We start from the raw sequence: 24333 nt of genomic DNA, 5'->3' as shown, positions 1-24333 counted from the left end.
AAAGATCTTTTTGTGCAAAATTAATATTCCAAGTCATTCATTTCGTAAGTCATTCAAAACTGTTTTATTTGAATTGCTTACAATAACAGAAATCACATGACTGAAGAAAGTTAAATCATTTTGATAACGATGTGGCTTTGAGTTTATCAGTGATGTAGTAACGTGTACTGACTTTTGCATTGACCTCCCTGACCCACGTAATATCAACACAGTAATACAGAATTACTACTTCAAAATAGGAATGAGCATGTGGTATTGTGGTACATAACAGTCTCTGGGAAGTAACAATTAAATTAGTGGATGCTGGATACGTTCCTCTCTAGTTCAGTTCTATACATTTTATGTGATTATATGGAGAAAGTATGAAGATTTTACAACTATGCAAAAGCCAGTCCAACAAAACATGTTCTTTTTTAATGACACAGACTACTATGTCTTCAGTGCGTTACTTGAATGTAAGATATATATAAATATATTAATAAATTCTCAGACATGAGTGTATAAGAACAACATTTACTTTTAATTAAAAATATTCTTTGCAGACTTTGAAGGGTAAAATAATAGCAATTAGAAGAGAAGATCAATCAGTATGGGAAAGAAGAGCTCCTTTAGCACCCGCAAATGTTCGCCGATTAATCAGGGCAGGTGTCAAAGTAATTGTTCAACCTAGCAACAGAAGAGCTTATCCTGCACACTCTTATCAAGCTGCAGGTGCTTTATTGCAAGAAGATATCAGTTCTGCCTCTGTGATTTTTGGAGTGAAACAAGTTCCTGTGGATCAACTTATATCTAATAAGACTTACTGCTTCTTTTCACATACTATCAAAGCACAAGAAAGTAATATGCCATTGTTGGATGCAATTCTCGAAAAAAACATACGTTTGTTAGATTATGAAAAACTAACGGATGACAATGGACAGAGAGTAGTTGCTTTTGGGAAATATGCTGGTGTAGCTGGCATGGTGAACATATTACATGGACTTGGATTAAGATTACTTGCATTGGGGCACCATACACCGTTTATGGTAAGATCGTTTAAGTTCAGAATATTCAATTTCTGACTTATCACCTATTTAAAATGACAGAGTAAATAAAAATACCTAAGTATTTCACACCCAGGAAAAATAAGAAAGCCTATTAAATTAAACACTTAATTTTCGATATTTACATTTGAAATTTTATAATTTGACTTAAAAAGAAGAAGATCTACAGAACTTGTATTTTTCTACTTATTATCTGTACGTTTCAAGGAACAAAACGAACAGATAAGGAATATAAATCAAGAAGAAATTTCAATCTCGCGGTCTTGATTAATTATTTTTGTAAATGATCATTATTTATTTCATATTTTTAAGATCGATAAACATTGAGATTGTATTCTTCTTATCTGGAGTGAGAGGATATTGAAAAAAAAATGGGGGCTTGATTCCATAAAAGTCATTGAATATAATGCGTTAAATGTTCTAGGTTTACGCACAATGTTGTATTCATGTACCCCTAATTTTTCTTTCCAGTGCATTAAATGACGTTGGATCTGACAGAAAGTATATGATCCGTTGGAAATATTCTCGCTCGCTGGGTGAAGAATGCATTTCAACAACGTTTAAAAGATCTGGATACATGATCTATCGGTAGGTCTTTTCTTATTTTTCCTGAGTATAATTATTGCATTGATAGCAAAGTCTCGATCATTCACATTTGATACTTGTATCATTTAACGATGATCGAATTCGATTACGGAATCACCCATAAAACACATAATTTGGCAAACTGGACCATAGTTAATTACAAGCATCATTTTATTTTTTCAGCACATAGGTCCAGCCCATAATTACAGAGATTCTTCAATGGCAAGGCAGTCAATAAGAGATGCAGGGTACGAAATAGCATTAGGAGCCATGCCAAAATCTATTGGGCCATTGACCTTCATCTTCACTGGCAGTGGCAACGTTAGCCAAGGTGGTCAGGAGGTCTTCCAAGAACTTCCTCATGAATATGTTCCACCCGAAATGTTGAGAAAAGTAGCCGAACATGGCGGTAACTATCGAAAGCTTTAATGGCTATATTACCATAATCTGTACAATGGCATCGATTTGATTCGAAAAGAAAAATGTATGTTGAAAAATTTGTATTTATTCTGAAAATTATATTTTAGACCCAACAAAGATATACGGGTGCGAGGTAAGAAGGAGGCATCACTTAGAACGGAAAGAAGGAGGTGGTTTTGACCCTGACGAATATGACAAGTACCCTGACAGATATATTTCCACTTTCAGCAAAAAGATTGCATCGTACGCCTCGGTAATAATCAATGGCATATACTGGGCCGTTGATTCGCCAAAATTATTAACTATACCTGATGCTAAATATTTATTGAGACCTGCTTACACTCCTTGGCTACCAACGAGTGTTGGGGCTCCTGCTTTACCCCATAGAATGCTAGCTATCTGTGATATATCTGCGGATCCTGGAGGCAGTATTGAGTAAGACAACAATTTGATGCTACAAGATTAAATTAATTGTTGAAAAATTCTAGAATTTTTGAATTATAGAGCCTTAGAATTTGGATACTTTTAAAATTTGAGAATTTTACATTTTCTGCAACAAAAAATACATACATTCCGAATTTTTAAATAATTATAGATTCATGAACGAGTGCACAACCATTGACACGCCATTTTGTTTATACGATGCTGACCGTAACAAGGACACGAAATCCTTCAAAGGTCCTGGAGTACTAGTCTGTTCCATCGACAATATGCCTACACAACTTCCAAAAGAATCGACTGATTTCTTTGGAAACCTTTTATATCCTTATGCCCTCGACATTATTAAATCAGATGCAAGAGTGCCATTGGAAGAACACAATTTCACTCCAGCTGTACACGATGCCATAATCGCATCCAATGGACGATTGACCTCTAATTTCGAATATATTCAAGAACTAAGATTGCTGAATCAACGTAGTAAACACAAGGCGGATAATAGTGAAGTACAAAACAAGAAGGTATGAAAATATTCCATATCTAACTAATAACAAACTGATAATATTTTACTAACCGAGTCTATTAATACATTATTCACTGTTAGAATTATTCAGTGAAACAATAGATAGAGACAATACTCTCAATGAATAAGAATAAGAATGTTAATTAAAAAGAATTTTGTAATTACAAATTGATCCAACATAAATTAAAAAAATATCATTTAGTATATAATTCTTTAGGGTGCTTATCAAATATAATAAATTACTATAACACTTGGAGAAAACAAGCAGATTTGCAAAAAAAATCTTGGCATTGCAACATCTGTCAAAAGTTAATTTACATGTTGACAAGAGATTAGTAAGCGCAAGGTTCGAATAAAAGTTAGATTACTTACGTTGATGATAAGGCAGTATTTTTTTTTACTGTCGGAAAGATTAATCTCGGGGAGAGTTATTCCGTTAGCAGAATATTCCAAACGACAATGCAAGAGAGTAAACATTTTAAAGTATTGTTAACATTTTTTTTCAATATCTATATATTGTTACACGGTAAACTCTCGTTATATTGCCGCTGACAGGACTGTAAAGTGGAAAATTTGTCAAATTTCTAAGCTCTCATTTGAAAGGGGAGGGAACCTTCAAGTACTGGGTTAACACGTTCAGACCTAATTGAGAAAATTTGCCCACAACAGGTAGGCGGTAAATTTAAACGAGGCGATAAAAGGACCATTCATCATCAAAGAAACGTCAGGTGGTCCTAAACGCCAGGCGTCATTCAAAGGGTCCCGAGCCCTAACGATTTAATTTACGACTTCAGTATGCACCTGTTACCCCAGGCTTGAACGTGTTAAGCCCCCCAGGGTTCCTAAAAGTAAAAGTCAATAATGGATGGCTCCTCCTAAAAGTTTACATTTCAATTGTCAAGTACTAACATCCTCAATTAATTAACCCAAATAATATATAAAATACACTGTTTTATGTGAACAGGTCGTTGTCCTGGGTGCAGGATACGTCTCAGCTCCCTTAGTTGAATATTTACATAGGGACAGTAAAATACATTTAATGGTGGCATCTCAATTAAAAGAAGAGGCTGATGTATTAGCAAATAAGTATCCCGGTGTGGAATCAGTTTTATTGAACGTGTTGGAACGACCTGACACTTTGAAGGACATCGTTGAGACTGCGGATGTGGTGGTTTCGTTGTTACCCTATTCCCTGCATCATGTTATTGGAGATGTGTGCATCAAGGCAAAAACTCACCTAGTCACAGCGAGTTATACCAATGAGGATGTCAAAGCTTTACATGACCAGTAAGTGTCAATTATTATAACTACCAAAATACAGCCCCGAATTGGGAGGGGGGTTATAGCCCTGGGCCCCATTTTGCAGGGGAGCTATAGCCTTGACCTTTAACTACATAAAAGTAGCCTACATTGCATGGAAGTGTACCATGTAATTTATTCTAATGTTATCAGGGCTGTAGCAGCGGACGTAACTATACTCAACGAAGTAGGATTAGATCCTGGTATAGACCACCTATTAGCATTAGAATGTTTCGACAACGTAAGGCAAGCTGGTGGTAAAATAGAATCGTTTGTGTCCTGGTGTGGTGGTCTACCAGCACCGGAATGTTCCAGTAATCCTCTGCGATATAAATTCAGTTGGTCACCCCGTGGGGTATTGTTAAACACCATGGCACCAGCGAAATTCTATCATGACAAACAGGTATGTATAAATAACAATATTGTGCTAATAATAATATACCTAATTGAATTTGATTTCTACTTCGAAGGTTGTTGAAATTCAACCAGGAGGAGATCTCATGTCTGCTGTCCAGGATTTAGACTTTTTACCTGGTTTCGCATTGGAAGGTTTCCCAAACCGAGATAGCACAATTTACAAAGACTTATATGGGATTAGCAATGCTAATACAATGTTGAGGGGTACATTGAGATTCAAAGGTTTTTGTAACACCATAAGAGCGTTACAATATCTTGGACTCACTGACCCTAAACCACATCCATGTCTACACCCAAATGGTCCAGATATTACATGGGTATGTATACCCAGACCAAGCTTAAACATATTAAACCAGTTAATTATATTTGATTCTTTCTTTGTTTCAGAGGGTGCTTATATGTAATTTACTTGGCTTAGCAAACGACAACATATTCTATGAAAATCTGAAAAGGAAATTGGCAGAAATGCTGAATTCTGAAGAAAGTGTACAGGCAATTGAGGAGTTAGGTCTTCTTGAAGAAGATTTGGTGCTGAAATTAAATACACCCCTCGACACACTCACACATTACTTGTCGAAAAAATTGTGCTTCGAGCCTAATGAACGTGATCTTGTAATTTTAAGGCACGACATTGGCATACTCTGGCCAGATAATAGAAGAGAGGTCAGAGGAATTAATTTAGTGGTGTACGGAGACGTAAAAGGATATTCTGCTATGGCGCGAACTGTTGGATATCCAACTGCTATTGCAGTTAAAATGATTCTTGACGGTATGATTCTAAGAAATATTTATAATATAAATTTAGCAGTGGTTTAATCTTCAGATTGAAGATAAGTTTTAATGAATATCAGAGTATCAGAATATAATAATTTTAAATTTAATTATCTTTTTATTAGGTGAAATTCAACAGAGAGGCGTGATTCTTCCATTTACCCCAGACATCTATCGACCCATGCTCAACCGACTAAAAACCGAAGGAATAGAATTCTTCGAAACATCGAAATGGTTGTAATTTAACAACTGATGTATAATATATTGTACATAAAATAAAATAATTTGGTTTAAATAAAAAGATTTTGTACCATGTCCTTTACGTATGGGCTCTTCCTGGCACTTCTAGTTCTTCTTAGGTTCACCCCAATCTCCTATTAGGTTTTTCTAAAATCAAAAACAAGTGGTGGGAGGCTCCTACACTTCAATTTTATCTTTAATCAAAAGAAACTTATCTTGCACCCAAGGGCACCCCACAGCACCATGCTTCATTCCAATTTCTTACATTGCGTATCTCTACGCACTCTGAATGTTGTCATTATATTGTTTCTACAGTTTGAAAAGAGTATGGTCATATTTTGTTTCATATTTCAAAGGTATAAATGTAACCTTGTTCAGGCATTGAAGTCTCAAAATTCATTGGTAACTTTGAGATTCGTGATGTGATGGAAGTTTCAAAAACTCGAAAGAAGTACAAGCACTACACATGCCTCTGTGTTTCAGTTATGGGGCAGAGAAGATTTAGAATATCGGTAATTCATGAAACTTATACATTTTTTTATAAGGTTTTCAGTTAGTTTACTTGTAACTTTAACTTGGTTCTTGGTGGATTAATAATTTTGTTGTTTTTGGAGTAACTTAACGATTATTGGATAATTTATCGATCGTCACTTTGAGATGGGTGCCCTTATCCCTTCTCCGGAAGCAGGAGATGCATCAGTTATGATACCAAAAATGAAGAAATGTACTGCTATTTCTGACGATACCTCTAAGAGTTTTGTTTCTACATCAGAGAGAAATATAATTAATCGAAGTACTTTGATGTCTGCATCAAATTATGATTGCATTAATGATGCGAAAAATGCTGCGTACGAACACATGGTTTTATTGGAAGATGGTGTTTTAGATGAAATGAGCACTTCTACTATTCACGATCAATGCCAGTTTCCATACTACAGGTTACTATTTCATTGTTAATTTTTTTCAAAAACAGAGATTCGAAGAAGAGATTTATAAATTAATTTTTATGCTACAGGAGTAGTAAAAACAGAGGCAGATTTCCAGATGCAGTTTTGGTAAAGGATGTTGGTGTATCGTGTATGCTTTCAGATCGGAATGCCTCTACTGTACATGTACCTGAAACTAAAACCCTTGTTAAACAACTTAAGAAAGAGTATAACGATATATCTAATATTACAAACAAAATCACTATGTATACGAAAGACATCTTAAGGCATTTAAAAAATAAAAATAAAAGAAAACATCGGTTACTTCAACATCTGGTACTTAACGTTTAACAATTATTTAATAACATACAATTCATGCATTCTATTATGGGTTACAGATATCTTCGAAACATGTAATTGCCTCACAGTATATAGATAATACAGGCAACCTTTGTTTAAAATTAAGGCTTTACAGTAATGCCGAAACACAATGTACTCCACGAAATATTAAAGATGTTGACAATGTATTCAGAGACAAATGTGTTACAAAGAAGCAGCGCTGTAAACACTGTAATTATCATAAATTTATAATAAATAATAAATTATTATTTGATACAGAAGAAATGATCAAATCAAGTTATTAGGTTTATTTATGTAGCTAATAGTCGAAAATCATGTAAAAATCAAACCGCATGTCAGGAAAGTACAAGATCAAAACTTGAGAAGGATATTCAAACAGAAATTCTAAAAGAAAATGTGGAAATAAGTACAACAAATTCATCAGCACCCAGCACTTCGTCCATTTACAATTATTTAACAATGAGAAAAAGGAAAACTCCAAGTGGAAAGTTTAATCCTGTATCAACGAAGCTAAATGATATACATAAACATTGGAATCATAAAAATTGCGGTAGTAATAAAGATCATAAGGAGCATTTAAAAAGGTGCGAACCAGTGATATTTACTAACTGGAAAGAAATTTCAAAATCTAAGCAATCTAAAATTAAAGCATCGTCTGTTATTTCTGATGAATCAGAAGAAATGGTTCGTTTAGTAATTATTGAGTATCAATATACAATTATAGAATGTGTTAATCTTTTAATTTGATGAATAATTCTTAAGCACAATAACGTAGGATATTTATAGTTTAATTATACTTGCTATATTTCTTAATTACAGACAAACACAAAAAAGCCAACATTGCAGAAATCACTGCTCAATTATGATATGATTAATAATGTACCCAATACCATGTTCCATACTATTAATATTCGAATTGTAGAACAGAGTACAAAACATGTATAACTTTTGTATTTTTTATTTTTAGTTACATTTTCTTTTAATAAATATTTTTATACCATTCCTATGTCATTGATATTTATTGATAGTATACTAACTTACATCCCAGCAACCCTTATATCCCTGCAACCCGTACATTTCTGCATCTCTTATATCCCTGCAACCCTGACATCCCGGCTTTCACTGCGAAAATGGTATAGATTTCGCCATCTAGGGGCGAAGTTAGGAACTAACAAAATAGAAAATTCTTTAATAGGTTATGTTACTGAATTATAGGTTAGAAAATTTGTAATACATTTACAAATAGTTATAAAATTTATTTATTTAAAAAAAAATTTTTTAAAATGGGTTTTCCGCAATCCAATAAAGGGCTAGTCTGGAACAAACTAAAGATAAATGATGAAGTATATATGATCTCTGCTACTCAGAAGGATGATACAATTGAAATTTTGTTGACTAATTTTATTCAAATATGGATAGAGAAATTCACAGATAAAATTAGTTTAGACAGATGCCGGGTAATTAACTGTAATAAATAATTTTTAACTTATCTATTAACAAATATACATTACTTTAGGAATTAAATCCACTTCTGAATGTTGAAGCTCTTAATTGTAAAGAAATTATATTAAACATTTTGAATGATATACCAAAACATATTGTTGAGGCATCTCCTGAACAAATTAAATTGCGTGTTAAACTGGAAGGGGGTTTCATGAAATTTGCTCTAAATTTAATAAAAGGAACACCTGAAGATTTTTGGGAATTTGTAACTAAACCATTATGTATATCATCAGTGGAAATTATTCGCCAGCACAAATTTCTTCTAGATTTAGTAAAGAGGAAGGATGAAGAAATTGCTGAATACAAAGCTGAAGGAGCTGAATTGATAAGAAGTATATATTTTTTAAAAATTACAAATACTTTATCTTAGTATAAAGTCTAATAATGTATTTGTTGATATAGAGAATATTGAAACAAAACCTTTTATGGAAGAGCAACTCAGAACAGTTATTTCCAGTGCAAATACTGATGATTACACAAATATGTTTCAAACAATAACAAATTTTTATAATGCACATTTACAGAAACATAATGAATCTTCTGTAAAAAGTAGTGATGATAAAGTAAAAGAGGAACAGAACATTTCTAGTCAAGATGGTGCTAAACCATCTGAAGGTGTTATAAGTGAAGGTTCTACACCTATAAAGACAAAAACTTCACCTTCCAAAAGTAAGAAGCAGAAAAAAAATACAGATAATGATGAAGAAATCATTAATAAGACAAGAAATGCAAATATGGTATACAGGCCTATTAAAAAGTTAAAAAAAGGTGTGCCTGGTTCCATATTGTAAGATAATACGTAGGTACAAAAATTAAGTTAAAATGTAACTTAAATCTAATATTCAAAAGGAAGTACTTTAAACAAAAGTATAGTTACTTATAGGTATGCAGATCGTTCATGGTACTAAAGCGGCTAATTTTAATTGATTATAGGTATAATAAAATTTATTTTCATGGCATCATTTAGAGAATCCCAGAATTATACACTCGGTGGCACTATACTAATTAAATAGAATTTAATTAATTTTTATTAATTGACCATATATTTAGTATAATTAAAACAAATCATGTGAATTTATTGAGCTTTTTTTTCGAATATCGTTCGAATTGTAAATACATTAACAGATTTTATATTGCAATACTATAATTGTACATAAGAAAATTATTTTAAATATGTAAACTGCTAATCAATTTTCTATTTATATAATAGATTTTTATTGGAAAATATATATAAGTAGCTAAAATTATCATTTCTTTATTGCCCATATCAATTCCAGTCGTTCCTTCCTTATTATTTCCTGACATTTATTTATCATATTACATTAAATAAAAGTTATTAATGATGTATAATAAACAGGAATATTTAAACAAAAAACAATAAAAAAAATCCCTTGGGCTCGTCCGGGATTTGAACCCGGGACCTCTCGCACCCTAAGCGAGAATCATACCCCTAGACCAACGAGCCACTTGAGTAAGTACTCACTTCACTAAGAATATCATGGCGGCTCTGCCGGTGATTCAAAGTATTATCACTGTTATTGTTGTATGATAATTCCTCATCATACAGTGCCGTAGATGCAAGATGGCGGATCGAGGCCAACAAGACTTTAATAGGAGCGCGTTGACAGTGCGAGGTGGACGGGTAATTGACGTATAATTTTAATTAACGTATACTTAAAGTGTTCCTTAGGCGGAATCGCAATCCTTGTGTGTTCGGACTATTACACGTGTTTTGAACGACCTAGGCTTGGTACACGGGACAACGGGCAGAAAAGATTCCCGGAGGTCTAGTGGGTGTCGTCGGCGAGGATTGTACAAGTTTAGATCTTTCTTACAACGAACTGTCTTCAATTACCACCGTCAAACATTTTCAAAGTCTACAGGAATTGATACTCGACAATAATAAACTTCGGGACCTCAAGACATTGCCTTGTATACCAACACTGACTACTCTCAGCTTAAACAATAACAAGGTCTGTTATTTCTTTTATTATCTTAAATTAATTGTTTTGATGAATTAAAGATATCACTAATTATTCTGAGGAAATTGTTGATTGAATGTTATGTCGATAAGTTTTGAACTGATGCCTCTTACCTGGTCCCCAAGGCGCCAAATTATTTACATGTGCGCCGTTGTCGCTATATCATGTGTTTGTGCAGATTAAGGTATAATAGTTTACAAAAGTATTTACACAACGTATCTACGACGAATGCGTTCGACGAAACCTTGAACAAAGCAATGAAAGAGGTCGAAGAATATTTGCTATTCTTAAAATGCTCTAAATAAAAAAAAATTTATTTCATAATTTTGTTGGATTTATTTTTGAACGAAATATCATTTTTTTGTTTATATATACCTAATTTTCCCGCCTTGTATCTGTAATTTTTAAGTTCATTTGAATTTAAGTAAACAAAATATTGTTTATTTAGATTTGTCATTAAATTTATAAACTAATAATGAAAAATTGTAAATACGTAGATATGCGCAACGTAATCGTTACGAGAGAATAATAAGCGGGATTAATTGTCATTAATCTCCCACATGTTTTCAATCTTTATGAAGCTGTAAGTCGATAACCATTGACAAGGAAAATAATACCTTTTATATCACGTACATAACTGCGTATTTCAGTCGAGACATAATTAGAAATGACTTGCGTGTGCGTAACACGAGGGGTTGAATAATAACTGATAATGTTCAATGTGATATTTGCAAACAGATAAATACGCGATAAATGAGTCTCTCTGATTTTCCCTGATTCTTTATGTCTCTTCTTTCCTTTTCCTGGATTTACGTGGCTCTCCATGCCATTATATCTTTCCCTCGTCTTCCCTAGTCCTTTTTGGCCTTCTGGGTCCTTAAGTCCCTCCTTGGTTCTTGCATTTCTTCCATCTCTCCCAACGTCATTCATTCCATCAGTCTAGGATTAATACCCAAGGTACTTATGACTCTACCATTGCTGTTTAGATAACCGACATAGACTCAGCATTAAAAAGGATACAAGAATGCTGTGCAAACGTAGTATACGTAAGTTTGCTCGGCAATCCAGGATGTCCCGATCAGTTGACCAACCCATCATCCACCGACGAGGAGGATTACGATCGCTACAGACTCTATGCAATCTATGTATTACCACCGACCCTGCGTTTCCTGGACTCGCGTCCAGTTACACGTCAGGAGAAAATAGACGCTGAGAGACGAGGGAAGTATTCAAGGACAGTGAAATTGGTTCCAGAATTGTCGTCCACGATCGTTCCCAACCCCGTGGAGGAAATCGACGACATATTTTTCAATATTCATTACACGCCTCTGCCGACATCTATTAGAAACCCCCTTGATCACAAAGGTACAATTTTAACATTTTATTTTATTTTATAAAGATTGCTAATATGCATTTGTTTCTCTTTGTAATTCAGGAGCATTTGGAAAATGTAAATACCGATATTCTGGAAAAAACTCTGAGGGGAATAGATTTATTTCGAACAACGATCTTTGAACGAAGACTGTGCAGGTCGAAGTATCTTTGGATATAGGTCATGGTTTCTCTAGTGAGCGATAAATGTAACAGTCAGGCCCGTAGAGCAAGTACTGATAAAAACGATGCACAAATTTTTCTTTCATTCCTTATCAATTTTTCATCGCTACAAAAATCTCGTATCTACGCGTCTGTGTCATATAATAGTTATTAATTCCTTTTATATACTTATACACATATATTTATGCATATGAAATAAAGTAATATAGAACCCAAATAAACGTACAAAATTTTTATTATCACGTACACATAAATAATTGTCCGATCCTATTTCCTCTTGATTCGACGAGTGTCACGTGATACCGACACCGTCACCAAACAACGGAAATAGACAAAACGCGCGAGTTTTGAATTTTCAACGGCTCTATCTTCCCGCGATCGACTGTATTATTAATTTAATATTATTGGTCCTTATACGTATACAATATGGTTTTTCAACGAACTCGATTGAACAAAAATTGCCCTACATCAGCTTCTCGATACGCGTTTCAACGCGCTTATTCGAACCTTTACAAGAACTTAACGTCGAAGGCAGTTTTCATAGTTTCACTTGTTAACCCTGTATTTAGGAAGAGTCTTACGGATAAGTATACTCGGTGGAAACAGTATAGCAAAGTCGCAAAATTGGAACATTTAATTGTTGAGATAAGTATATTGCAATATAAAAATATAAGTAGGCTGTTTGTGTTTATAGCTCGTTTTTGAAAAATAGTTAGAGCTTTGAAAGACTATCCTCTTCGTAGGTAAAAGTTATAACGAATAAAGGTGTTATATCTACCTGAATAATTTCTATTATAACGTTAATAAATTTTTCATTTTATGTTAATTATTGGTTCGATCATTATTATAATGTATAGTTTATTGAACAATCATGCTATATGGTTTCCACTAACTATACGTATAGCCAGTGGAAACAGTATAGCCCAAATTGGTTCCATTTCCTTAAAATGAATTTTGAGCATTGAGAACAAACAATTTAGAGAATTTTATCAGGAATCATCTGATACACGATTGATACACTGTTTTTACCGACTATACGCAACGTTGTTACGCTATACCTGTCTACGTACACTAACCGGAGACTCGCCATTGTATAATTAGTTAAGTACAAGTACACCAGCCTTTCAATTCCTTCTGGACACCATTAGTACTTATCAATAATACACGAAATACTAATAATTTCTTTTCCTCGACTTCCATTGCCGATAACAGCTGATCCAAAGCCCCGTGGCCTACCGTATAATCCTACGTAAATGTATAAATATAATATTTATATGAATATAATTCTATGCACTGGAAGCCGGTTATATTTAATTCCTTAAATACACCGTTCCATCATTGTTTGGCAATGCTCAACGGGAGAAATCGTTTCAAGTATTGTACACACTGGAAGCATCTTTCTCACGAAGAAAGGAGTGTCCACAATGCTGGCCACGTCCAAAACGTAGGGCTGAATATACATTTCATAAGTAACCGAGACGGTAGGGCTTGCCAGCGCCATAAGTCGATAAAGAAGGGATTATCCTGCCCGGCAGAGTGCCTTCCCCACGCTCCCAGGTATATAATGGCAAGGACTACTGCCTCGCTTACTTGCCCAATGTAAAACCAGCCTAAGCACCTTTTGTCCTTGAACCATTATTGAATTACTTAATTAAGAGGATTTCCCAGCCTCTTAAAGAGCGCTCGTACGTTTGGAACGAGGCCAGCCAACGTAATTTTTCTCCTTCTAGTACTTGGCCACGAAGAATGCTCATGCATGGTAGTTAGCTACCTTGATTCGCGTTTGGACGGACGCCCATGAAGAATTTCGCCTCGTGACTACTCACTTCACAAGGTATTGCACGAATTTCGTAAATCGTTGTTTCGTTCACCTAGATCTAGTTAGGACCTTGTTCGAAAGTGGATACCAGAATACGATACGAGAATTTTAACGAGAAAAATGAGGATTTAATTATTTGGAACTTGTTCCGTGGTTCTCCTGAAGACCTCTGGTATCCTTCGAGGCCTGTGGAAAATTTGGATCGTGCCATCTAAAATCATCTAAAGGCACTGATTTTTTTTTTCACTTCGAAAGTCACGTTATACAACTTGTGGCACAATTCAAGAGCCACGTATGTACATTTCAAGTTAAACTAGACCGAAGCGTTTCGAGCTTCGTTAAAACGGAGACGTTCGAGGTCCAGTGTCTCTTAAATCTGAAACAAATCACTGAGATACTTAAGAGTTGCCGTTTTTCCCATGATTATGCAAATTCGGCCTTAAGGTCACGGCACCCTCCACCCAGAAATTAGGTCTCTCTAACATGCTTTGCCATAGTGAGAGCTCGCGACCAGTTGCGTCCATCCAGTCCACTGGTTTTCCATAATGTTTTCCTGAAAATTTTGAAAATTGTCTCAAAAGTAACATATGTGAATCATTAGGATTAGGCTTCTAATTGTCAGCATATGCATAATTAAATTAATAGCTCGTTCAATAATTCTGCACCTTTGTCCATCACTGTAATAATCAACAATTCAAAAATAATACCTGTGCCAAGATTAAATCGTACACCGCCTAAAAATTCGTTACTAGCGATGCGGTCGTGGTCCCAGACTGTTAATTCCAGTCCACGTTCAGCTAGTTCCTGAAGACTAACGTCTTTATAAATGAATGTGTGACCCCATACTGGTGAACCACCAGATCTGCGAACCACTCCAGTCTTTTGTTTTCCTGAACGACCCTTATCGGGCAGTAAATAACTGAAAACATAAGAAACAAATAAGTTTGGTTAGATTAGGTTAGATAGGACATTACTTCCTCCATATGTATTTCTTTCTAACCAAGGGACGCTTGATACGTTGTGATCGAAGGTCGTTGATCTACGGTCTGCGTACAGTCTTCTTTTTTTTAAAGAAAAGTTAATAATAATTAAAAATGGAATACCTTTTACAGAACGGATCGCAAGTTCCTGAATTCTTCGCCCTAGTTTGCAAATTTCTAGCTTCCTTCACGAGCACGTGTAATGCACCGCGACTCCAATTTTTTTTCGATTTTGATATACCACGATCTGATCCAGTTTCTCGATCGCGTTCCTGTTGCGTAGGATCTGGTGGCACGAATTTTAAACCGACGATCACCTCGCCTTTGTAGGCGACGGGGTCATCAAACGGTTCCGTCTAAAATTTATAATTTCAATATAATTATATTCAATAATTATTATTAATTGAGATAAAATATCTTGAAATAGAATTAAAAATCCTTTGATTTTTGAAAGGAACATTGCGCGATTGTACCTAAATTTCGTAAAATTGTTATGTCAGGCTATTGAAAATTATAAAATATATTCAATTGATGTACAATGTAAATATGTACTGTCCTCTGCTCACGAGAAGTCTTGCGGGACAGCACAACGGCGGAGTCCACGTGACCGCTTTGGACCAATGATAAGTCACGATCGAAAGCACGTGTGAGCTGAGGTGGGGGATCAAGCAATCAGATTGCATTATTTCTATGGAACTTCTCATCAGCGGGAGACAGTAAGTATATTTAAAGTAGTACAAATTATGAACTTTAAAAAGTTATATCTACAAACTAATTATTTCAATAACTAAATTGCATAATGCAACTACTTCAGAAAATTTTTCAAAATAATTAACCAAATTTAAACAAGTCTTTTTTAAAGATTCTAATTCTCTTTGCACATGCAAGCAAATTGTACTACATAATAACAAACGTGCTTCATATGTGCTCTCCAAAATATTAAAATCATTCTCATCAACAACTACTTACTCTTTCCTGAAGCGGGTACCATTTGGGGGTAGGATCATCGAAGATCTTGTTCTCCAAGGGCATTCGGACCTCGCCGAGGAAGTCGTTGCGTCCAAACATGTCTGAGTGCCAGACCGTCAGCCATAGTGTTCTGGTCTCCAGACCGCTCAGACTCATGTGAAACTGAAATATGGTGGCGAACCATCCAAGCTCTAATTCTCATGCAGGACAGCAGGGTACAAGCAGAATATTCATGTATCAAACCTTACCTTCAACGTTTCGTTAAATTCTGGATTCAACGTGTGCTTCTTCACCTTCGTTTTTCGTTTTCCACTCTTCGACTTGTCGGGCAGTAGATATACCTTCACGTACCTGAGAATTTTATTAAATATTTCTAATAAAATTTAAACGATTAATTGTTATAAAAATTTAATGGCGATAAAATTTGAATTTCCAATTATTATAATAAGTTTCTAAAGAAAATGGTTTAAATGCGATGGAATTATTAACATTTCTATTTATTATAGAATCAAGGAAATAGTTTATAATTTAATCGAAGTTTTGAAGATGTACACTCACGAGTTAGCCACAGAGCTATATATACATGTATGCCCCTTCGCTACATTGTCCCCAGGAATGTCTAGGAGGGGGAAGTCTAAGAGAAAGGGTGGGAAGCATAATTTTCTCCAGGGAAGCCTGCTTTGATCGCAAGTGTACATTTAAGAAAGAATTTATACTAACGTGTAAATAGCTCCTACTAATTGGCAATAACTATTGCAAGCAAGAAGATCATTAATAGACTCGATGACACACGTGATAGTAATCATTTATCCGATAAATTACTTTTTCTTAGGTGAGTCATAGATTACTTACGGATCGGATCGTTTGCGTTTTACGTCAACCGGCGCTAGATTCTTGCATTTCGTTACGTGCACCTCGAAAGTTAGATGCTTGTAGTCGTATTGTAAAGCGAATTCAACTTCTCCTGTCACGACCACCGAGCGACAGCACCGTCCTTCTCCAGCACCGCTATACACCGACGCCATTGAATCTGATCGTGCCTGAAACATTGACATGAAATTTTAGTTAATTTTATAATTGTACTATATTGCTTCCATTGTGAATATTTTATAAAAATGAGAAGATTTAAAATAGGATATATTTTTTGTTATTATTTACTCCAAGACTTGACAATGATGCACGAGTTGCAAGATGTCCAGAATGCAGCCCAGAATCCATATCGTCCACATCGATCACAGTCTGACTAGAGCCTGATCGTGATCCTGCGCCAATAATCGGGGTGCTGCATGCTTCTGATAAGCTACTTCCGTCATCTGTAACATAAAAACAACAAATTATGTAGTTTAAATCAATTAAATAATTTGAATTTTCAGGATCAAAATGGTCTCTTAATAAAAGATAACAGATTTCTAATAAAAGTTTTTTGGGATTTCTATTTCGGGTCAATCTCACATAAATAATGCACAAGAAATAATATCCTCTTGATAAAAATTCTCGTTTAATTATTAATTATATTCAGTGTATTAACTAACTTGTATCATTCTCAGAACCAGTTTCCGAATAGTTTCTTTCTTTCACCTTCGTAACTTGACATTTTGGAAACATTTCTGAAACAATTGATTCTCCATCGCTGTCCTTTTTCTCGGTTTTAGAAATCGCTGGGAAATTTTTCATAAAACGTTTCAAGCTAAATGACTTGACGCTCGACGTAAATATCTCATCAGTGGAATCCGTAAAATGAATCGACGATTCTTCGTCATTTTTCTGATTTATATAAGTCAAGTCATCGTCAGTGTCTTCGACAATTTCATTATTCGTCAACGAATCATTTGATGCAATTTTTTCCATCTCCACTGCATCTTCAACTTTGTTACATGATGCATTTGGGAAATTTCTTTCACTTAATCCTTCTTTGGAAATATCGTTATGCATTTTTGTGTAACAAGGAAGACAACAGCACTCGGAGAACATATTCGAAGTGAAACGTTGAGTCATTTTCGTTAATGTCCAGGAACGACTTGATGTGTTGAAAGTAGTGTATCCAGTACTCTTCTTCATCTTTATAAGATTTTCTTCTTTCGAGTCTGTTTGATTTATTGTATTATTGTCCTTATTTTTAAAGAGTCATGAAATGAATAAAGCGTACGTTATTTTCCATCCTTCGTATGAAAATCCCCACAGAGACACCTTGGAAGATAGTTTCACGCGTTTCTCACTTCTTGCCGAGTTTTCTTCTTGTTTGGAAGAGAACGGAAGTTCGTTTCACTTCGATAACTTGAAACACTAGCTCGTTACCTTATTTAACAGAAAAATTCCTCGCATTGGATCTCGTTAATTAGCGAATAATTAGAGTGGTACGTTAAAAGCGATTCGAGCCTTTCATTGTCGAAGTTAAATGTTCTTCAGTTTCACTTCCATTCGGTGTAGAATTTTTCACGAGAATTCTTTCTCTTCTGTTTAATTTTTAATGGAAAAGTACCGTGGAAAGATGCAAACAGATGCGAAACCATGTTCGTACTGACGAGTTTATACCATGGTCGTTTCTGATAATCTTTTGAGGGGACGATAAAGCTGATTTTTACTTCCTGTTTTCCGGTACAATTGCGTGGGGGGGGGGGGGTTCATGTTCAAGGCTTTAATTCCCTTATTCAGATAAGGGATGATATTGAGGTTTCCTGTTTCATATACGTCACTACTTAATTTTGCATACAATTTTTGATATAATAAAACATGTAAGTGATGTGTAAAACTATGAAAATAAAATATTTTATACTATTTATTATTTTAAAATTAAATTTTTCAAAACAAATTACAGATTCCAATTTGGCACACAAAAATACATTTATAACAAACACCTACTGAATGTTACAAGTCCAGAATTACACAGTGTAATTGAGTAATTAAATCATGTTCTGGGTGAATCAATGATGAAAACACGTGCTACTTTTTCATTCCCACGATTCTGCTTACAGAGAAGTGTCTAGAAAAGGTAATTCACGTTGTTCGAGTGAACCTACGGCGCCTACACACCATACCATGAACGCCCATAGGAGCCATGTACACAGCCGTTCATAAATCATGGTACACCTTCGGGCAACTCTACACTAAGTGATCACACTTTCTACACAAATTCTTGTAAGCACTCAAGAGATAATCATTTGTTAATAGTGTTAATTTAAGCATAAAATTGAAACCAATAGAGAGTGTCCCATGATTTATGGACAGTATATGTCCCATGTTGCAATAAAGGTGTTAATTTAATACTGTTAATTCAAATGTAAATCTGAAACTACTAAGTGTACCATGACTTATGGGCAGGAGTGTATGTACGTGGGCGAAAGTTTTATAGGATTCACTGTAATTGGCATCGAGACGTCGTCTTAAACTGGACGTCGATGTGGTCAATAAGTTTCTAAGAGAAACTTTTTAACCTTTTCTTTTCTGGTTCAATAACACATGTATTAAGTAGCCATAAATACTACCCTGTCTTTCTATGCAAGAAAGATAATAAAATCATTCAAAAAATAATTAAAAGAAAAAATTCCTAAGTCATTTTATGGATTATTTTGAAAATGTAATGATAAAGATTTACAAAATACATTTCAAGTAACTATGAAGAAAAAGGTAAAAAAGGAAGATCAGTAGTTTTACCGTTTCCTTGATCACGCAAAAAGGTGACACGCATTTTAAAAGTCGTCGACACCAACTTCTGTCCATCGACTTTCCAAGTAACGTGACAGAAAGCGTGGCTACTACAATTTTGTTCTGTGTCGTTGACGACGAATCACTTCACCTGCTTCCTGATTATTCCCTGGTTATTTTTTTGCAATGAATAACAGAAACTATTTGAAATATTGTAAATGAATATTTTATGTTGTCTCTAACTATACAGACTATAGACATGGCTTATGTATAGCTAACACAGAATCAATATAAATTCTTTGTGCATTGATCATCTTTCGTTTAGAAATGTCACTTTTACTATTAATCAATGTGTTCCCATATCACTGTATTAATGCATAGGTGGAGAAACATGCATGTGTCAATTACTATTACTAAACGTCATCGAGTAGAAAGGTGGTCAATTTGCATATCAACTCTGACCGGTCTGACTATGATATTTAAAAATAACATTGTATTTTTAATTTTTTATACATATAAATTTATGATCGTAGTATATGTATTTCTTCCACCGACTATATATAGCATAGAATTCGCTACGGAGACCTGTTACGCTTCTATAAAACGGCGATTGCGAGTAAGAAATGGCACAGCATGCCTGGCCGTTACAACACGCGGTTAAATTCAATACCTAGAGACCGGTCGTTCCTCGTGACACCGAAATGTTCCTTGTTCTGTTCCCTTGCTTGTAAATGCGAGCATGGAAAACGCACTCATGGTGTTTGGAAGAAAACATACTGATATATAAATACATGAAGGTATTTGAATAACTAAGAAGACTGCGTATATTTCCTTCAAGGAAATATGAAATTTTTGTTGATACATTTTCAATATTTTAGCCGAAAAATGTTATAAATAAAGTTTTACTGATTTTTTTACTTTTTTTTTAAATTTTTGGATGTAGAGTCATTTTGTACTGCATTATTTATGGCTGAACACTTTGTGTAGGTGGTATTTTGTAAATACATTTACCATGAATATTCTATGTCTGTTTTAACAGTACGAGAACACCTTCATGCATATGTGTGAGTTAGCGTGTTATTGGAACGCCTGGAATGTTGTTGTATCGTGTATTGAAATGCAAATGCTTCGTTCGTTTCAACTGAGGAAAGTTGTAGGAATTGCTATCATTATGTTAAAACGGTTTCTTATTCAAAGGACGTATTCTCAATGTTCAATTTTACAGTTCACATGTAGAATGTTAAAAAGGAGACATAGGTACAAATTAAAAAATGACAAATTTTAATCAAAATAAATGGATACTGAAATAACACTAATTCATGTTACTACCCCATTTTAAAATTGACAATTTTATATTTTTCTTAAAAAAAGTAAAAGTATTTGTAACTTTTCAGATTTGAATTTTAAATCATTTCCTCCAATTCAGTCTGTAATTATTCTAATCTCATTTACACGCAGCTTTTTTGTTTACCAAACGAAGTATCGTTGAATCTCGTAAAAGAGAAAGCATGAACCGCGAAACTAACAAAGGGTTTACACAATCTCAGTTCGAGTACGCGTAGAACCTTGCTCCATGACTCGGAATTTTATGTAACGATTCTCTCACAGTTGGATTCTCATCGCAAGGCACGCGTGTCTCGTACACGTGATCTGCTTTTGAGCGGAAAGAAAGAGAGAAGAACAGGAACCAAGACGAAAATGTCCTCAAGTTCTCACTCTCCTGTTTCAGACGCGCAAGTGAAATTCCATTGTTCGCCGCCATGCTGCGCTGCCGACAAGTTAGTAGAGCAGAAGAACGAACGTAGCGAGTATAGTACCGGGAAATAATGTTATACAAACGAGCAATGACTTTTTAACGCTTTATGGCCCGTGATGATTATTTCAAGCCAATTCCAGACTAAAATAACGTGTACCTACAAAGTATTTTCTTCTTCGATATGAAAGTCCTTAATATGATTATAATTTTATAAATAAAAAAGGAATGAAAATAAATAGAACATGTTCTGGCAGAGTGTTTCGCAAACTATACACACCAAACTGAATAGAGAGATAGGAAATCGATATACGAGTGGCGAGTATGTTATGATGTAAGTAAAAATTAACCAGGCCTTGACCACAATCGAAACTAAACTAAATGAACTTTCCGGCACTACGCTTTCCACGTAAATGCAATATTCAACGCGAAATCAATTTACGTCAAAGTCGATTTAAACTCTAAAACGCTCGTAAAACCAGTTTGCCTGACGCTACGTAATAGTGGAATTTGTTTGCTAATAAATTGTTCCTGTTTGACACAGATTTATTTCTGGTTCAATGAAGACTATGCAATTTTAAAAATTTCAATTTCAGATAACAGTTGTTTTCTGTTTGAAATCCTTAAAACTGAGAATTAAATGAAGAAATTAAAAATTGATTTTTAATTAATAAAAAAATAATTATTAATTATAAGTGCTAAAACAAAGTTTGACTCGATTATAATATTATTGAAAATTTCTATAAAAATTAAACTGCAAAAAATTGTTAGAAGAAAGTAAAACTAGATTTTTTACTTTTGCAATTTTTATAATTAAATTGTAGTTCCTGTATCTGTTCAACCATCTATGTTATACGTATTAGATTTTCGATCACGTTCTCTACAAATGGTCACAATTAATTAAAGAGCCACGAATTACTCTGGTCTCCTCGGTTATTGATCCGCAGGGGCTGAGAGCGCAGCGGGGAGTGGCAGTGCAAACAATTTCCTTGATGAGAATAATATCATCAGTCATAAAATCCTTTAACAGTTTTCATTTAAAATTTAAATAAAAGTATGCGACAGACAGTTTGTTCCTTCCTATTCAAAGGGTAATCCATTTAAATTTCCATTTTGGGATAATTAAGTTCGTAATTGAGGGAAGAGATGGATTCGTGCGTTAATCCCTCTGTTCTTCTCATTTTCTTTTATATTTGTTGGAAATAAATTATTTCAAAATTTGAAAAATATTTATATAAACATTTATAAAAAGCTCATGTAAAATTTGTATCCTGTTTGTAGAATACAATATATAGAGCATAACTGACTATGTACATATTTTCTAATTCTTCTTTGTATTTTTATTGTTTATTATTTCAATTAGTTGATTATATTCTTATAGTTTTGTATTCCATGAATAAATATATCTTTTTTTGTATATAATACGTAATAACACGTTCGAGCCCGGGGTAACAGGTGTAGCTGGATCAAGATAAGGCGAAGCCGTAAATTAAATCATTAAGAAGCACCATGATTGATACCGTGGCATTCAGGAATGCATTGAGGGATGCCGATACCGTTTGGTGATTGAATTTCGTGTATTTTCACACCTGAGCCATTTTGTGATCTCTTAAAGATCACCGCCTCTTTGGTATGGGCACAACTACCCAGGTGGGCTCGAACGTGTTAAGACTACGATATTCTTAACACGTTCAATACCAGCGTCACGTATTTATATGTGATGCCTTTGAATTCCTATATGAGATCATAATTTTTATAATCTCAAGTCGCTAACCTGGCAATATGAGAGATATAAATTGTAAAATATACTTTTTAAATTGATGTGGACTTGGCTACAGTCACTGTGTTCCTAGCTAATATAAAATTACCAAGTCTCTGTACCTAGGTATCCACTTCAACCTAACGGTACCTGTCAGGTACGCCAGGGACTTTCCAGGTGTGTCTCAGCGACTGTTCAGAAATTGTAAACTCATAAAGCACTTTCACTAAATATCTAAACGGTACAGTATGGATTCAACTATAAGTCTCTTGTAGATCATTATTTTGAGCTGACTGAATATACACTCACACTTTAGGATCATTATACACATGTATATGAATTTGCTAATTGGGGTAATTAATCAGTAATAATTTCTGAATATGTAATTATCTTAATCAGCCAACTATGGAAGAAAAGAAAATCTTTGTATAACTTCTCCACTTTCAATTCATTAGTTTACAGTCAGTTTTTTAAGTATAATTATACGTACGAAGGAAAAAAAAATATTCCCAGAGAAATCTGACAGTACGCATACGCAGGACACCACGTTACACCAGTTTATTGATTGCATACAACGAGGGGTAGGGGGCGACTATAGAAGAATGAAAAAGAAGGGAAATTTCACAATAAAACGGCTACACCTGTTACACTCTAGTAAATATTTTAAGCCATTAACAAATCTCGTTCTACTTGTTATTATATTTACGACTTTTGAAATCGAGCTGACAAATTAAAACAATTTCCTTTTCTCAACAAAAATAAAACTTCCATTAACAAAATTGAAAAAAAAAATTTTTTTCTTAGACAACAATTAATTGATATGTGTATCCATTTACATGGATTTATTTCAATCATCAAAGCATATTCATGAAACAGATAAAAGTAACTTACCAGGTGTAAGAGACATCGCCTGTTGCCTCCTGGTCCTCGAGTTGTCCCGTTTCCCTGCGGAGGACTGAGAGCCAGAGACCTGAAGTCCTGGAGCACTGACTGCACGTTTAGGACCACCAATTGCACCAGCTACGTTGCTGTTCCTCGCAAAACCAGGCGGCCTGTACCTGGCTGATTTAACGCCCGAATGCTGTGGCAGGAAATGATACACGCTGTGTGCTTTGTGCATCGTCAAGGAAGGCGTGGTTGAGGTGGTCGTTAGGCCAGCTGGTGCTGTGGAAGCTGGCAAGCGTGGCAGAGAATTGGTAGCTGCTGTAATAGCGGATTGCATTCCACGTGGAAGAGTCGTTGCCCGAGATTCGCCACTGTACTCGAGCTCGTCCTCGGTGTCTTCGTCACCTGCGGATGCGCCTATAGATGAGGAATTTTGCATTGCTACGGGATTCGCCAACGCCAAGG

The 24333-nt window shown here is 34.8% G+C and overlaps 5 protein-coding genes and 1 non-coding gene across 12 annotated transcripts in view; 4 read left to right on the top strand and 2 right to left on the bottom strand.

Moving 5' to 3' along the window:
* Nucleotides 1-212: 212 nt before the first annotated feature.
* On the top strand, nt 213-5788 carry LKRSDH (lysine ketoglutarate reductase/saccharopine dehydrogenase). The gene is made up of 10 exons (XM_034329107.2): nt 213-455; nt 543-1025; nt 1812-2037; nt 2156-2483; nt 2644-3007; nt 3974-4296; nt 4462-4711; nt 4779-5042; nt 5113-5494; nt 5622-5788. The coding sequence occupies exons 1-10, from the start codon at nt 363-365 to the stop codon at nt 5735-5737; spliced, it is 2829 nt and encodes a 942-aa protein (XP_034184998.1). The 5' UTR covers nt 213-362; the 3' UTR covers nt 5738-5788.
* A 323-nt stretch (nt 5789-6111) lies between these two features.
* On the top strand, nt 6112-7967 carry LOC117606547 (uncharacterized). Of its 3 annotated transcripts, none has more exons than XM_034329110.2 (6): nt 6112-6248; nt 6394-6674; nt 6752-6998; nt 7061-7232; nt 7321-7706; nt 7842-7967. In XM_034329110.2, the coding sequence occupies exons 1-6, from the start codon at nt 6162-6164 to the stop codon at nt 7965-7967; spliced, it is 1299 nt and encodes a 432-aa protein (XP_034185001.2). In that variant the 5' UTR covers nt 6112-6161. The 3 variants fall into 3 exon arrangements, with proteins under 3 accessions (XP_034185001.2, XP_034185002.2, XP_034185004.2); XM_034329111.2 differs by having other exon boundaries at nt 6120-6248; nt 6425-6674; XM_034329113.2 differs by having other exon boundaries at nt 6125-6248; nt 6509-6674.
* A 229-nt stretch (nt 7968-8196) lies between these two features.
* On the top strand, nt 8197-9709 carry LOC117606553 (non-homologous end-joining factor 1). 3 transcript variants are annotated; one of them, XM_034329121.2, is made up of 4 exons: nt 8197-8479; nt 8539-8857; nt 8928-9324; nt 9459-9709. In XM_034329121.2, exons 1-3 carry the CDS (start codon nt 8306-8308, stop codon nt 9314-9316), a joined length of 882 nt encoding a protein of 293 aa, XP_034185012.1. In that variant the 5' UTR covers nt 8197-8305; the 3' UTR covers nt 9317-9324; nt 9459-9709. The 3 variants fall into 3 exon arrangements, with proteins under 3 accessions (XP_034185012.1, XP_034185011.1, XP_034185010.1); XM_034329120.2 differs by having other exon boundaries at nt 9399-9709; XM_034329119.2 differs by having other exon boundaries at nt 8928-9706.
* Nucleotides 9710-9918: 209 nt separating this feature from the next.
* Nucleotides 9919-9990, bottom strand: TRNAP-AGG (transfer RNA proline (anticodon AGG)). Its single transcript has one exon. It is a non-coding gene; the product is annotated as a tRNA-Pro (tRNA).
* Nucleotides 9991-10029: 39 nt separating this feature from the next.
* Nucleotides 10030-12222, top strand: LOC117606555 (leucine-rich melanocyte differentiation-associated protein). Its single transcript, XM_034329123.2, has 4 exons — nt 10030-10167; nt 10271-10498; nt 11494-11872; nt 11943-12222. Exons 1-4 carry the CDS (start codon nt 10108-10110, stop codon nt 12020-12022), a joined length of 747 nt encoding a protein of 248 aa, XP_034185014.1. The 5' UTR covers nt 10030-10107; the 3' UTR covers nt 12023-12222.
* A 56-nt stretch (nt 12223-12278) lies between these two features.
* LOC117606542 (uncharacterized) overlaps nt 12279-24333 on the bottom strand; it is a 36556-nt gene continuing 24501 nt past the window's right edge. For 2 of the 3 annotated variants that reach the window (XM_034329101.2, XM_034329098.2), the window contains exons 11-18: nt 23875-24285; nt 16988-17142; nt 16682-16869; nt 16078-16180; nt 15830-15991; nt 14984-15216; nt 14588-14799; nt 12279-14433 (exon numbers count right to left, since the gene is read on the bottom strand). In XM_034329101.2, the coding sequence (XP_034184992.2) occupies nt 14279-14433; nt 14588-14799; nt 14984-15216; nt 15830-15991; nt 16078-16180; nt 16682-16869; nt 16988-17142; nt 23875-24285 (1619 nt within the window). In that variant the 3' untranslated portion in view covers nt 12279-14278. The remainder of the gene's footprint in view (nt 14434-14587; nt 14800-14983; nt 15217-15829; nt 15992-16077; nt 16181-16681; nt 16870-16987; nt 17143-23874; nt 24286-24333) is intronic. The other variant, XM_034329099.2, reaches the window with a different exon arrangement.

This window comes from Osmia lignaria, chromosome 8 (assembly GCF_051020975.1).
Source record: "Osmia lignaria lignaria isolate PbOS001 chromosome 8, iyOsmLign1, whole genome shotgun sequence".
Taxonomy (NCBI): domain Eukaryota; kingdom Metazoa; phylum Arthropoda; class Insecta; order Hymenoptera; family Megachilidae; genus Osmia; species Osmia lignaria.
Note: the sequence above shows the minus strand (reverse complement) of the source record. Positions and strands in the feature narration are given on the sequence as shown.